Source organism: Pinus tabuliformis, chromosome 6 (genome assembly GCF_031772625.1).
Source record: "Pinus tabuliformis cultivar Carrire ecotype Pingquan chromosome 6, CPIR1, whole genome shotgun sequence".
Taxonomy (NCBI): domain Eukaryota; kingdom Viridiplantae; phylum Streptophyta; class Pinopsida; order Pinales; family Pinaceae; genus Pinus; species Pinus tabuliformis.
In genome coordinates, this window is record NC_142292.1 from 1,859,267,088 (window position 1) to 1,859,283,824 (window position 16,737).

The window sequence follows — 16,737 nt, forward strand, 5'->3', positions numbered from 1 at the left end:
CCGCAGCGGGGTGGCACGAAGAACCTCCACGAGCGGAGCCTCGTCGACTGAGCAACCTTTGCCTTGGTCTGACCATATTTGCAGTGATGCTGGTGGCGTGAAGCAGAGCGTCAGTTGAAGGTTTACCCTGCTTGAGTCGCCCCCCCACGTAATTGAGACCTCTCCCAACAGATCTGGGACGAAGCTTAGTAGCACATAAACAGCAACCAACAGGGAATTCGAGCTCGAGATGTCCCTTGGCTTCTTGAAAGCTAGCTGTGACAGCAGGAGCTGTAGCCTGAAGGAGAAGATTGCCCACAAGAACCTGCACTGCGTGATCCTTACTTTGAGAATAGACCTGCAACAATCCTTCGCCCATCTTAAACCTCTCAACATTCTCTCGATATCTGCCCTCCATAACTGCGCTCTGCGACCACAGCAATTCACCTTATGTTGCATTGAATGCCCTGAGCTCGCGTCTCTGTTCTTCATTCCTCGGCGGCAGGAGGCGATGAATTCCTTAGTTGATCACGAGGCGGCACATGCTTGGCATGTGGCCTCTCACTGCCAGACGTACTAACACCCGCATCCGGGGATCCTGCATCTCTTTGGATGAGGCTTTCACAATCCTGGGCCTGGAGATTGTTTGGAATGATATCCATGTTTCCTGATAGGAGGGTCTGTTCATTTTCTACCCCAATGTTGGCCAGGAGGTCAGCTATCTTGTTGCCTTCTCTTTTTGTGTGATGAAAGGAGATGGCTCTATTATTGCGCAGATCATGAGCAATGTTATTTAGCCTCGCTTCTAGTCTCCAGCTAGATGCAACTTTCCTGGCTTGAGAGCCGTTCTGTATGCGCGTTGCCATGTTGATGAGGATCTGGGAATCGCCTTCTACAATCAAGGGTTGAAGGTTGAGGTTCCCGGCTAGCAAGAGACCTTGCCAGAGTCCCTCTAGCTCTGCGGAGTTGTTGGTGTCCCACCCTATATTTCCAAAGTAGATCTGCAGAGGAGTGCCTTCATGGTTCCTCAAAATACCTCCAAATCCAGCTGCTCCAGGATTGCCTTTGGAAGCCCCATCAAAGTTGAGTTTGTATGAGTTAATAGGAGGGGCGTTCCAGCGGCTGTTGTCCTTGATGCTGCTATTAGATGGGTGATGCTTGGAAACTTCTTGTGGCAGTTGCAATTGCCAATTGTCGAGAATGTTTTTCTCATTATCTGTAGAAGGGAGATCCTCTTTTGTCCATGATCGAAGCAACATCGTTTCTTTGAGATTCCCATGTAGCCTGTTCCAGATTTCTTCAATAGGAGAGCGCTTGTTTTTGAATATGCGTTTGTTTCTTTCCTTCCAAATGTTCCATAGGACAGTTCCCGGGATGATGTTCCATAGGTGATTGAGGATCTCACAGTTGTAGGGGTTCTTTGGCCATTGTCTGATGGAATTGATGATGTCGTTATCCCCTTTACATCTTTTTTGGCATCTAAAGCTCACCTTTTCCCATAACTGGTTGGCTAGAGAGCAGGTATCCAAGAGGTGTTGAAGAGTTTCTTCGTTTTGAAAGCAGTTGTGACACATAGAGGGGCCATGAAAGTTTCGTCTCCTTAGTTTATCCCATGTGAGAATTCTTTTATGTCCTACCAACCAGAGGAAGTAGGAGATTTTGGGCCAAGATCCGAGACCCCATATTTTACTCCATAGTGGATCCGGCGGAGTGGGGAAATTGCAGACTAACTTGTAAGCTTCGGAGGTGGTGTAGGTCCCTTTGGGTAGATATCCCCATCTGAGGATATCATTGCCTTCATCATGCCGTATGCTTCTTTTCCTTAACTCTTTCTCAAATTCTGCTGCCTCCTGTATATTTGTATTGATGAGTATTTGGTTACTCTGTCTCCATTTTCTGAATCCATGCTCCATCTCCTGCATCCAAAATTGTTGGACTTTAACCTGCTGCTGTTCCTGCATGTCTGGTATCAGAGATGGATGAAGAACACTAGTGAGCTTGGGCATTTGGTTCCAGGCATCTGTCCAGAATCTAGCCGTGCGACCATTCCTAATTTCCCAGAAGCTGTGCTGTTGAATGAGTTGATAGTGCTGTTTGGCCGCATTCCAGATTAGCGACCCCTTTTCGGTGGGAATAAATCTGATGAGCTCTTCTTGAGGTCTGTTATTGGCATATTTGGCTGTCCATATTTTTACCCACGGCTTTTCTGGATTAGTTATCCATTGCCACCAAATCTTGGCGTTCATAATGGAGTTGCTATACTCTGGGTCCCTTAGCCCGATGCCACCCTTGTCTTTGGGCATGCATACAGTAGTCCATTTAACCAGTGCCCACTTGCGATTAGTTGCCGAGCTGCCCCAAAGAAAGTCACGCTGTAGGTTCCTTATTCTTTTTAGGACCCACTTTGGTGCAGCTAGGATAGAAAAAAGGTAGAGAGGCATGGCCTGTAGGACAGACTTGATGAGCACCACCCGACTGGCTAGATTTAGAGATCGGTAAGTCCATAGGTTGAGACGGGAATCAAGCTTCTCTAGAAGAGAGCACCATGCGGGATGCTTTATGGCTGAGGTAGTGAGGGGAGCTCCTAGATATTTAGAGGGGAGGGTAGCAGAGGGGAAGCCAAGAATGCGAGAGACAGCAAATTTGACCGAAGGAGGTGTGTGGAAGAAGAAAATCTGCGACTTGGAGCAGTTGACATGGGTGCCAGAGGCTTCAGAGAAGTCGTTGAGAAGGGTTTTTAAGTGAGAGGCTTCCTGGACAGAGGGGTAGCCAAAAAGCATGGTGTCATCAACAAATTGCTGATGAGAGGTAGCAGGGGTGTTGTGAACAGAAATGCCTTTAAGCTGCTGAGAATGGAGGGCGTGTTTGATGTGTCTACCAAGACCCTCAGCCATAAGAACAAAGAGGAAGGGGGATAGGGGGTCCCCTTGTCTGATACCTCGAGAGGGTTTGAAAGGGCGGGAGGGGATGCCGTTCACAAGGATGGAAAAATGAGTGGATGTGATAAGGCTCATGATCCAGCGTATCCACATGGAGCAAAATCCAAAAGCTTTTAACATATGTTGAATATAAGTCCAACTGAGCTTATCGAACGCTTTAGAGAGATCCAGTTTGAGCAACATACCTGCTTGTTTAGAATGCTTGAGAGAGTGAATAATCTCGTGCGTGAGGAGAATGCCATCCATTATCTGTCTTCCTTCCACGTACCCCGACTGTTCCGGTGAGATGAGCAGAGGTAATAGGGGTTTTAACCTGTTTGCAATAACTTTAGATATGACTTTGTAGATGACGTTACATAGAGCTATTGGCCTGAATTTGTCAGGGGTAATAGAATTCTCCTCTTTAGGGATGAGAGTGATGAAGGTGGAGTTGAGGGAGGGGAGAAGCCAGCGCAGGGCCCTTGATTCCTCTACAATCTGCCAAACCTCCAACTTAATCATTTCCCAGAAAGCGTGAAAGAACGTGGTAGTGAATCCATCTGGGCCAGGGGCCTTTCCTTCTTTGAGCTGGGACATTGCCTCGTCCACTTCCTGGGGAAGAATAGGGCACATGAGAAGCTCATTGTGTTCCTCCGTGATGAGTTTTGGCACATTGCTGATTATCTTTCCAATAGCCTGTTGCCGATCTTCTACTTGTTCATGGTGGACATGTTGGAAATGATTGAGGAGTACCTCTTCGATTTCCTCATGCTTCTCTACTTTTTCCCCTTCTTGATTCTCGATGAAGGGTATATTATTATGCATCCTTCTCTGCACCGTAGTTCTGTGGAAGAATTTGGTGTTGCGCTCCCCCTCCTTCAGCCATCTGACCCTTGACTTTTGCCTCCAGTAGATTTCCTCCTGCTTTCTCCTTTCTTCGAGCTGACTGTGAATGAGCCGTTCCTGTTCCAGGGTTGCCTCCGTATGCCCTTCTGTGATTATCTTTTGTTGGAGATCCACCAGTTCCTGATTTAACTCTTGTTGCGCCTTAAATATATTTCCAAAGGTCTCCCTATTCCATCTTTTTAGGTGACTTTTTAGAAATCTTAGCTTCTGTTGGAACTGATACATTTTTGCTCCTTCTGGGGGGACGAAAGATGCCCAAGTGGTCTTGACAAAGTCCTTGAATGCAGGGTGCGAAAGCCAAAACCCCTCAAAGCGGAAGGGTCTTTTTGTCAAATCACCTGGTCTCTGCCATTGTAGAGCGATCGGCCAGTGATCCGACCCAGTGTGTGCAAGTATTGCAGCTGAGAAATCTCCTCCTAGATGCACCGCATTATCTGAGATGAGAAAGCGATCCAATTTGGAGGCAATTTGATGCTTGCCAGCTCTGCGATTGCTCCAAGTGAAGGTGCCATTACAGAACGGCATGTCTATGAGAGAGGCAGTTTGGATGAAGTCCTTGAAGCGAGCAACTTCTGGTTCCATTCTGATTCTCCCTCCTATCTTTTCCTCGATTTTGGTGATCATGTTAAAGTCCCCTGCCACAATCCATAGTGGATGCCTTCTGTTAATGCTCAGAGCTTCTATAGTATCAAGGAGCGCAATTTTGCTTCCTGTGTCTTGCGGAAAATATACATTTGATAAGTTACCATGAATATTGGTGCCCAATATATGAAAGGCCGCCTGTATGAGATGATGAGAGGCATGAAAATCTGTGAGTGTTACCGCTTGGGTGTTCCATGCTATAGCAAGCCCTCCTGAGGCTCCCGAGGCGTCTACAGCAACCGATCGACACCCTGGCCATGCTTTTGAGAGTATGTTACCTAGAGTGGAACTATTGCATTTGGTTTCCTGGAGAAAGCACATCTGCGGCTTTTCCATTTTAATCATGTTTTTTAACATCCTGAGTTTTCCAGGGCTATTTAGCCCTCTTAAGTTCCAGGATACAAGCTTCATGGTTCAACTATTGTTGGAGGGCCTGTAGTACTTCGTCAACTTAGCATATCTGCCTGAATCTACCAGGATTTTCCCAATCTCGATTGTTCGCTGGAGATCTGTTTTTCTTCCTCTCTTTTTAGTGTCCTTTGGGCGCAGGCTGCCATCCCAATGACTTCCTGGTTGTATCCCTAGTTGGTGTTGGTGGTAGGCTCTTGAGATGACCACTTCGAGCTTATTGAGTTGATTCTCAGATATTGTGTCATATGCTCTCTTTTTGCAAGCTAGTTCTAATTCCAGAATATCCAGACCATTTAGATCTATGCTTTCTGGCTCTTCTTCCATTTGTTGCACTTGACTGCTTTCTTCTATATTGATCTCTGAGTCCTGTGGGAGGTCTGCCTTTCCATCTACTTCCATGTCCTTGTGAATCTCCACTGTATCTTTCTGACTTCTGCTGAGGATGGTAGGGATGATGATGGGAGGCTGAGATTTGGGAGGGGGATCTGAGGGAGGGGGATGGGATGAAGAGGATGGGCGAGCTGGGTTGGTCTCAGAGATCAGGGGTTGTTCTTCAGAGGTCTGGGCCAGAATATCGAAGCTGTTCTTAGATGCTGGGTCTTGGGGTTTGTTAGGCTGGGGTTTAGTCCCATTCTGGGGCTTTTTATGTGAGCGCTTCCGGCTTGGGACTTTGGTAAAGCCATCCTGGGTTAGGGTTTCAGAAGGATCAGGGGAGTTGGCTTTGACATTTTGAGGGCAGTCCCTGAAGAGATGCCCCAGAGCATGGCACTTTCTGCAACGAAAGGGCACGTGTTCATAGTCGAGAGGCTGGATCCATTCTTCGTCTCGGTGGGCAAGAGTTACCGACTCTGGTAGAGCTTCATTCAGGCGGATAAAGACACATATTCGAGCATAGGAGATATACTTACGAGATTTGGTTTCTTCTGCCGCTCTGATGTATTCTCCCACTCCATTTCCTATGCCCTTGAGAATGTCCTCGTCCCAATATTCATCTGGAAGAGAGTACATTCTGATCCAAACCGGTGCCCAAGTGAGATCTTCTTTATCTGGGTTGAATCTTGGAATCCATTCCCTCAGATATAGTCCTGCTGAGTTGAAAAAGTAAGGCCCTGCTCCCAGAATCCTGTATTTGTCCTCTAGGCAAAAAAAGATTGCGGTGAAAAAGCCTTTCGGCCCTAGCTGGAGAGTGACATCTCCTTTAGGTTTCCATTTCGCCGCAATCCAGCCATATAAGGCTTTCTCAGTCGGCCAAAACCCTATAAACTTCCCAATGAGGGCATGATCTTTCATGTACTCTATTCTTCTGTCAATCTTGTCTCCCGGCAGCTCTATTCGTGGCCGTTCTTTGGCCACAGGTCGGCATGTTGATGAGGATATTTTCGGGCCTTCTTCTGGAGTTTCTTTTCCTTCTTGTGTATTGCTGTCTTTGTTCTTCCGATTTCCGGTCTCCTTGTCATCATCTTGATGCTTTTTCCCTTTGTTTAGAATTTCCTGATCTACCGATCCAAAGATAACCGTTTGCTCAGGATCGTGCAGTGAAGGGGAGGGCTCTGACGCCCTCCCCTGAGGATGTTCCATTGCACCCCGCTAATACCCTGCAGCTCTGTCACGCCACAGAGATTTCCTTACAGTCCTTGAGCGTGTTCCGCGCAGTGCAGTCAGCGCCGTCGAGGGTTTTCTCAGAACCCTAGTTCCATTCCCAGTCCGTGTTTACTCAAACAACCTACAAGATTGATGCATGTAATCCAATATATGTTTATTTTTAATATGTGTGTGTATGTTTTATTTTTTATTAATATATGTAGCTTTTTATAAATAAATTTATTAAAATATGTTTTTAATATAATAATAAGTTACCTTAAATATAAAATATGGAGAAAAAATATAATTTATGGTAAAAAAACAAACAAACCCAAAAAAAAAAAAAAAAAAAAAAAAAAAAAAAAGTTAAATAAAAATGAAATAAAATTAAAAACAAAAAATTAGTAACTAATAGAAATAGAAGTTACTAAAGAGTCCATAATAAGACCTCAACCAATCACCTTGCGTTTAAATAACTTTACATAATAATAATAAATAACAAAAATTGAATTCCAAATGTTAAATTATGGATAAGAGGCACAAATTTTTGGCAATGACAAACTAATATGTAGTCAAAAGAAAAATTGAATGCCTAATACCATGCCTTCTAGGTATAATAATAATAAAAAAAAATAAAAAGAAAACTAAAAGATAATAAAATTTTAGAAAAAAAAATAAATATAAAAATAAGCAAAAATACTTTCAAAAAAAATGAAGTTTTATTATAATGGAAATAAGAAAAAGCATAGGAAACATTAAAAAAAATTAAAGAAAAAGTTATAATTAAAAAATAACAAAACTAAAAGAAAGAAAGTATAAACATAAAAGCGGCCCCCAAAAAAAGGAAAGTAATGTGAAAATTAAAAGATAATAATAAAAAAAAATCATGAAGGAAAAGGTTATCTCTTAGTGTTTTTATGCAATTTACTTGTAAACAATTTTTACACGAAAATTGGTTATTATTTTGTTGGAAGAATTGCATAGTGTTAATAATGAGAATACTTGATATCTAATCATTGAGTGTTTCCAAACATTTCCTTTTCATTAAGATATAAACAAACATTGCAAATTTATTATATTGTATTGATATGGATTTGCATCATTCTTCTATAGAATAGGAAGACACTTACTGATTATCTACATGTAATAATTTAATTTTAAAGTCTCCACCAAGCCACACACATCAAATTGGTGTATGAAAATTGTTATAGGCCATTTTGTCACATCCGGTTAGTGAGCCTCCTAATAGGATCAATCAACATCCAATTCCACCTTGTCACCATCTTGTGCAAAGCCCTAAGCATGTACCTTTCATTTCCCAGAGTTTCAGCCCTAAACTACTTCATCTGATCTAGTTTAAGGGCCAACGCTCCGTGTAAGCCTTCTAAGGTGTGTTCACCAACACGTTTTTCCATTATAGCATGTGTTGGTCGCCAACAGGTTGCTCCCCTTTGAACCTTCGTTGGTTCTAGAAATTTGGGAGAATGATCGGGATTCTAGAAGCTTCCCCTCTAGGAGTTTCCAAATATAACAACCTCGACGAAAATTCCATGTAATAAAAGTTAAAAACAATAACCATGGTTGATGGGGCACTTATTCCAAGCTGAATGTTGGGCAAGACATCCTAGGGGGTGTTCATTTGGTTGTTTATGGCTAAAGAAATTGAAAAAGGTAATGGCTAAGGCTTTGGAAAGGAAAAATGGCATTTTTGGGACATTTATTTATGAAAATAATGGAAATTAGGAGAAAAGGAAGGTAAAAGGTCACAGATTGCATGTGAGGAGGAAAATGAAGGAAAATAATGGAAAATGAATAAAATAGAGGCCTCATCCATAAAAGGGCTTCTAAGGATCAGTCGATAACCCTTTGTCAGTTGAGTTTTGGAGCTCTCTCCTTATTCTCTCTCTCTCATACTCTTGGACACTTAGAGTTTCTTAGAGAATTTTTTGCATTGAAACAAGAAAGGAAAAGAAGGCAAGAGGAAGCAAAGATCAAGTAGGGAAAGGCAGGATCAAATAGCTACAGCAAGCCTCATTGCAGGTATCGACTTGCATGTGTATTTTCTTGCTAGATTTGGCATGCATGGGATTTCATGTGTTTCTTTTCTACCATGGCATATGTTTTTCCAGGTGTGATAGTATTTTCAGCCTAGCCTTGCCATTTCCTGATAGCTTTGATGATATTAGTTCTCTCATATGATTTATGTGGAATGGCCAGATTGGATTCGACATTGAGTGGGGTGGATCTCCGAATTGACAAACACATGTTATGAGTGGTCCCTGAACTGGACTGAGGATCATGATGCCACTAGCCTAGTAACCCCTGAACCAAACTGCGGGTTGCGGTAAATCCAAATTTTCTGCCTCGGTGGCCCTAGAAATCCTTGCCGGTGAATGGCAGGATATACGGTAAAGCCAAGAGGTGGTGGATTTTCTCTCTGTTGGGCCTAGTGGTTTTAGGATGGGATGCATAGTAAAGCCTAGAGAGTATGTCTCAGTGTCTCAGTGTAGGGCCTAGTGATCCCTGGATCAGACTATGGATGCACAATAAATCTTGAGAGACTAGGAGGCACTCAAATTCCTCACATTGTAGGCAGAGAACTCTGATGTCATCCATGTTGATTGGTGTTTTTGATGTGTTCTATGAGTCGCACATTCATGCTTGGAAAATGACACAAGGGTGATTAGATAAAGAGAGAATTGGATCAACCAATATATAGTCGTGTGGAACGTGGTAGTCCCATCTCCGATTGGTTCATTGTATTCATTAATGAGAAAATTCATTCCCTTGCTTTTCATATGTAAATGTATTGATTTATATGTGGATTTTGATGGATGATATGTCTATGGTATTTTTGTTCCTATTATGTTGGTTATATGTATATTTTATGAGAGCAGCTATGTATGGCTCTCAACATGTATTTACTTGTACACGAATATTTAATGTGTCTATGACCTAATAGATGATAGTGCAACAATTGGCATGAGGGAACGATGGTTCATAGAGATTCTCAGATAAGTATGAAATCCCTACACTTAATTCTGTTGTTTACACCTATCATTAGGGGAATTTGAGGTCTAAAATGGGCCTCTTAAGGAAATTATAAAATAATATTGGATTACATCATCAACTTTTAGAGGGAAAAAAAGAAAAAATATTTTTTAAACTTATAATTTCAACTTATCTCCTTATGGGTTTACTCAAATTTAGAGCAACAATAGTCATTGGATGAAACATTTGATTCCTCATCTAAGGAGAAACCGTGTTCCATACTTGCAATGGACCTTTTTACATGAAAAATGAGAAATACATGAAAAATGTGATTGTAATAAATTTTTTTCATGTATTTCCCTTTTCGTGTAGCAAGGTACATCGAAAGTATGCAACATGGGTACTCCTTGGATGAGGAATTAAATTTTGCATTCAATGAGTATTGCCACTTGAAATTTGAGTAAAACCTTAGGGAGATAAGTTGAAAGTACGAGTTGAAAAAGTAGTTTTATTATTTTATTATTTTTTATTCTTTTTACTTTTTTACTCCAAAAATGGTGAATCATCCCCCATGGTTGACATCATCATCTTGAATCCTATTTGTTCTTGTAAAGTTTATTTTGGTTGTACACTTTTCATAGGAGGCCCATTTTACACCTCAAAATTCCCCTAATGAGGGTACATGTTGATGACATGTTTGACGAAATGTCTGTCATAACTAGTAGAGGTCAGGTTATGGCCTTGTTCATTTTATTGCTTTTGCATCATTGTTTCCTTGTATTTTTACTCATTCTAATATATCACTCCATTCTGGGTAGTGGCCTGGGCCTAAAAAGGTGGCTTAAATCCCAAGATCACTGGCAGAGGACTGGCAATTTTTGTCTCTTGTCCCTGGTAGGCCAGCGTATGAGAGAAACTTTAGGTTGCTAGTCACTCCCTTTCCCATAACATGAGAAGAATTATGGCCTAAGAGATCCAGAACAACAGTAGGAACCATGGAAAAGCTCTCTAAGTGGCTGACGTGTCTCCTGATGGTTTTGCTGCTGATGTTGGATGACTGTCTGTGATGTTCTATTGATTTCACTTCCTTAAGGTCACATACGAGGTTGAATATGATCATAGTAGTCTCTTTTCTCATGTTTACCCCAGTTGGCATGGTTACCTGGGTGGATTTGTAAGGAGGTTGTTGCAGAGTGGTATCAGAGCGTGGTTGTGCTCTCCTTGGGTTGTGTGTTGATCATGTTTTCATGTTGGTTACATATGTGTTCATTATGCAAGTATTCCATGTGCTAGTTGCATTTGCATGGTGTTGATCATGGTTGTAGTGATGTCACCATGTGAAAGTTGAAGATGTTTTCATGGAGTATGTCCTTATGTGTGTATGGTTGATTATGCATTGTTATGCACATCAGTGTTCACATGTTATCAAATGCATGTGAGGTGGTTGTTGTTGTCATGCATGAAGTCATGGTTTGTGTAGTTGATATGGTCATGCATTGATGATTAGACTCTAACTATAATAGTGTGTATATGGTTTTTCACTCATGTGTTATATGTCTATATGTAGTTTTTATGCATATATAGTCTTGTTTATAGTTATGCATGAATAGTGGGCCAAAAATGCCTTGTGAAGTCATTGTATGCAAATTTAGGTCATCATGGTGCTATTGGTTGTTATGATGCTAATGTGTTGACTGAGATAGAACAAGAGATGTAGATCATTAAAGTGAAGTTGTAGCATTGGACCTCGAGGGAAGAGCAGATTGTCACACAGGTATTGTATGTTTGGCATGAAGGTATGTAAGTTAAGGATTTTCATATGTATTAGCTTTATATATATTAGGTTTATGTAGATTTCTTTTGATGTTATGGTTACATTCATGATAGATGTTAGTTGATTAGGGTAGTTTTTTTTTTCCACTGCAAAAATCCGTAAAATTTCATTAATATGAAAGATTACATATGTAGATGCTGAAACGCATTACCTTGTTCACTGTTTTCAAAATTACATAACTGTGCTGGTTTGGTTCTATTCAGTTCTCTGTAAACTGTGTAATTCATTGATGCCTTATTTGGCATCCTTTAGATGTACAAAAAATTTACATACATATATACTGTCATATAAAAAACTGCTGTCAAAATGCTGGATTATAATTAAGTTGCGTGAAGACCCGCTGTAGGATACAACGGGTCTATGTATGGGCGATGATAAAATTTTTGTTCCTGCTGTTCCAATATCTCGGTTATCTCCCAGAGTCCTTGTTCCATCAGCGCGGCCTCCTTGGAAAATTTGTCAGCATCCTGGTTATGTTCCCTGTAGATGTGAGTCACATTGATATGGCTGAAAGCCTCTTTGAGCTGAAAAACTTCATCAAGAATGACTCTGAGTGTGTGCGAGTGACATGTAGAAATTCTATTGATCCAATTTATGATAATCTGTGAGTCACCAAAAATGTTGATGCTTGTGCAGTGATGGCTTAAGGCAAAGTGTAGCAGATGACGCAAGGTCATGAGTTCGGCAAAATTGTTAGTTCTAGTACCCAGACCCGCTTTGATGTGGTAGCAACGGTTCTTCGATATATGTAGGATGATACCCCCCCCACAGCTTTGAACATTGGCTGCGCCGTCAAAGAAGGCCCACGGGGTACCCTGTTCGATGATGGGAGGTGGGTTTGATCTGCGCTGTTTTGGTGGAGGCGGATCAGGAAGCTCGGTAAAAGCAGTGATAATACCAGCTTCAATAAGGGGCCATTGTATCGCACGCTCATCGAAAATCAATTTGTTCCTGGTCTTCCAGATAGTCCAATTGACAATAATGGGAAGGTTCACAGCTTTTGAACCCCTGTTATGATTGCCCCATTCAATCCAGGCGTTAATGAGATCAGAGCCACTCCAATCACCAGTGTAGTGTGTGAATGGTTTAATGTTTTTCCATACTTGCTGTACAGTAGAGCAGCGCAAGAGTAGGTGTTCTGTAGTTTCATTATCATCTTTACACAGAACACATCTTGTTGGACCATATATGGCACGGCGCATAAGGTAATCTCCAGTGGGTATTTTGTTCCGAAAGGCACACCATGTGAAGAGTTTTGATCGGGGTGAGGCAGTGAGCTTCCAAATATTCTGCCACCATCTGTCTAATACCTCCGGCTTACGCTGCTTGATGATTTGAATATAACCCTCCTTTGGTGTATATATGCTGGTTTCTGCCTGATGCTAGATGAGTTCATCTGGACCCTCCACGATTCTAATGTGGGATTCTGTGAGGGTTGCACAGTATTCACGCCAGGTAGAATGCCATCTTTGCGGGAGGTTGAGCTGGGTGGCAGACTTCCAAGCCTGGTGAAAGATATCAGATTGCTCATGATCTGCGATTTGTGCTATTACCCTTATATCATGAGATTTGAGGAGATCGACCAGCGCTTGTGGAAGCAGATGACGCCCCCCGCAACCACTCCAAGGGTCTAAACCTATGCGCGCTCTGCCACCATTCCTAATTCGCCAAACAATAGTTGATTAGGGTAGTTATATGCACATGTGTTGGATAGTCAAGAATGATAGTAACCTATAGTTGTATGCATTTCTATTGTTGTTTTATATTAGATAACCTAATGATTATGTTATATGTTGTTGATGAGTATGTTATAGGTTAACTTCTTGTTGTCATATGGCAGTTAGCTTGACGATTAGGTTATATGTTTTTGGTGAGCATGATATATAGCTTATGGTTGGTGTATGCTAGTAACTTGATGATTAAGGTTATTTCATTAAGATCTTGATGTCATATGTATCATGCTAAATTGGATTGGTATATGCACATGGTTAGGGTTATGAAATTCAGGTATGAGTTGACTTATTGTGTTGCATTGTGTGTTACTAATCTAGACCGATCGTACATATGTGATTTCTATGCATAAATGATAAATGCTTGAGAGTTTATGATGTGAATGTGTTAGTTAGTTAGTTTCATGAATATCATGATATAATTTATGTCTGAGTTGACATGTTGTAAAGATATATCTTGCTAACTAGATTGATTGTGCAGAAAACATAGCCTCCCTTGTGATACATTAAGGTACTGACTTTCTTATGTCATCTATTTAGTGTTTGAATGTTTGATTATGTTGTCTATTTGGTGTTTGAGTGTTTGGTGCCTATTATGTCATCTAGTTGATTTATTTAACATGGTATGTTTGAAATTTTGTTGAAATTTGATCAGTTGCATAATACAAGTATGTGTTCCAATGGCCTTGTTTTAAGATGAATTTACTAACAAATATGTGTTGATACAATTGAAATGTACTTGAATATAATAGGTTATAGTTGTAGCATTATGTATAATAACTCTGAGTTGATTATGGATTATGATGTGATTGTTAGTCTTGGTAAAGAATGATTTCAAATTAATAGATATGATTGTCTTGATATCTGGAACATGTGGTTGACATGTGTAAACAGTTGTAGGAAACATTATTGGTATTAGCATGACAAGATATCAATTGATGTGTTCACATAACTAACAATTGGGTGATGTGATAACTGATAGTAAGCCTCGATTGCAACAAGGTAAAAAGGTAAAAGGAAGGAATTTGGCAAGAATTCCTTTGGCTATGTTTGGAAACCTTAATTCCAAGTGAATGAGTGCTTTGTGTACAGGAAGCCTTCTTAAGCTCGATTTTTCCTGACATTATATGGATATGTGTTACAGTCATGAACATGTACTTGACATGTATATTAACTAGTCTCTAGTTGCATGTGAATCTATCAAGGCAATTGGAGTCCCTAGAGAGATGGCATGGATGTGTTCAGTTGCAAGCAATGTGCTTGGAACAACAAGATAAGGTAAATGGTATATTGTTATATTATTTATGCAATGACAGTTATGTGTTTATGGGAGTATGATGCAGGGGATTGCATGGCAAGAGAGATTTACATGAACCTTGAAAAAGCCTCAGTTTGAGCTTTCCTTGGGAACCATGGGGATTGATTCATGGTGTTTCTTGCTAGTCTTGTGCTTTTGGTATTTTGGTGCTTTTTTGTGCTTGATTATGGTTTTGTTTGAGTCTTAGGCATGGACATTCCACTTGGGTTGTGGTGTCGTTATTGGTTTCATGGTTTCCTTCTTTGTTGTTTCTTGTCTTTCCTTTTATGTTTTGAGTCAGTCTTTGGAATTGGTTGGAGAAGAGGATAGTTGATGGAGCTTGGGGAGAGATGTGTGGCACCGAACAGGCAATTTAAGAACTCAGATGAAGCTATGTGCATGAGTAAGCACAGTGGAAGGTAAGACTATGACAGTAGGATGGACTGGTTTGGTCCATTATGGTAAACAGACGGCGGCAATACACACATGAGAAAGGTAACCAAAAAAGGTAAAGTAAATGGACCTCATATGTCAGATGGCTTGACTAAGTTGGGAATAGCGGTTCTCGATGTTGTGCATGAATAAAGGAAGTTCTCTTAGCCTTGACCTTGATATCTAATATTTATGTTGTGATCATGATTGATTTATGCTAATGATTATATGCATATATGTATTTATGTACATTGTTGTCTGACAGGGTTGTTGGCCCTCGTTTTTTATCCAATTTTGCTTAATTAAATATGCTTAATTTCCATGTTATCCATCCATTTACCATTCTTATACACCCTATTTTGACAAATTTATGCATATCTAGGTATATAAATTAAGTTTTGCAAATTTTATATGTTTTCACATAAAATGGATTTTAAGTACATTTTTCAACAGGACTAAAAATTCTCGTAATGGATTCATTGATGTCACACTTTAAGGACACCTAAGCATGAACTGAGAACATTTCTAGAAATCTTGGGAACTAAGAACGGATGTGTACCTATTGGTTTGGTCAAAATGAGCTTAAACATGCCCGGTCAAAGCTGGTCAAATAGGACCAATCATTCAGGAAATCCCTAGGAAATAGGCCAAATTTAAGATTTCATGAGATTTTCCAGATTTTGAGTGATTGGATGGATGAGATCAACCTGGATAGATAAGACAAGGATAAACGTAGCTTTTAGAGACATTTTAGTTAAATTTGTGTCATATTTCTTTATTTAAGCCAAAAACATTGAAGGCATGAACATGCAAAATGTGTATAACTTCATTTTGAGATTTCTGAACTTTGTGAGTTAATCAAAGAGGCCAATTCCATCTTCTTTTCTGTCATTTTATATGGTGAAATATTGATTTAGTTTCAGTAGCTGAGAAGTACTTTCAGTGTGCATGGCAAGGGTGGAGGGCCCCCATACCAAGCTAAGTCCACATTCTCGTTAATTTAGTTGCAATTTACTAACCTAGTTTTGTTTTAGGTTTAATCAGTTAATTAGATGTATGCTGATATGTTATGATTGCTGATGAATCTTAATCTTAACTCTGATCTGCATATGTAGGGTCAAACCAATGTTTAAGTTAAACTCTCCTTCTATCTGATCAGAGATTAGAAACTAGAATTCATCTTTCTTGCTTTTAAGTGATTTTCTGAATTTCGAGTTTTCTAACAATGGCATTAATGATGAATGGATTTATAATGAGAAACAACAAGGACCTGCTTAGTTAGGAGCCTCTTCTATTATTGTTTTACGCATCTTGAGCTATTGTTCATTAGTGGTTTTGATTTATATTCATGAAGTAGTATTGTATAAGAAGGTCAATCTGGTTCTCCTAAGTTAGGAGCCACTTCTCCTACTTATTACATATTCAATTAGAAATCATTTAGTTAAACTTTATATTTGTAATATGCATTTCTAATTTGGGTTATAATTGCATTGCCTTCATAAGCCATATCTTTTCCTCTAAAGCTGATTATATTTAATATCCATATATTTTGGACATGCTTCTAAGTTCTACAAACCTAGATTGATATTTAAAATACCTGTTTTTATTTACTCAATAAATTGACCCAACATTTTTGGCACCGTTTTCGGGGAAGCATACTTCAATATAGTCAATTAGGAAGATTGTTTAAAAACATAAAACATAAAAACATAAAAAAAAAAAACACTTTTCATTATGGTTATTCATGCTTAGACATAGAAATTAGAAAGGTAGATCCCCAAAACAAAACCCCAAAACACTAAAATAAACTCACTAACTACAAAATCCATTTGCAAAACAAAGAGCTACAAAAAATGATGTTAAAGAAGTCATTTAGAGAAGGAGGGTATGCCACCACAAAGATCTTCTTAAACCTTTGTCCATAATTTAGAATGGTCACTAGGGATGAATCTTCACTTCAAAAGATAGAAGATCAACAAAGTATCCATCAAGAGGATCCACAAGAAGAGAACCTAG

General features: G+C 40.0%; 1 protein-coding gene across 1 annotated transcript; it reads right to left on the bottom strand.

The window, feature by feature from the left end:
- Positions 1-467: 467 nt before the first annotated feature.
- On the bottom strand, positions 468-4,766 carry LOC149266504 (uncharacterized). The gene is made up of 2 exons (XM_089408498.1): positions 3,845-4,766; positions 468-3,685 (listed from the first exon to the last, which is right to left on the bottom strand). Exons 1-2 carry the CDS (start codon positions 4,764-4,766, stop codon positions 468-470), a joined length of 4,140 nt encoding a protein of 1,379 aa, XP_089264624.1.
- Between the last annotated feature and the right edge of the window lie 11,971 nt (positions 4,767-16,737).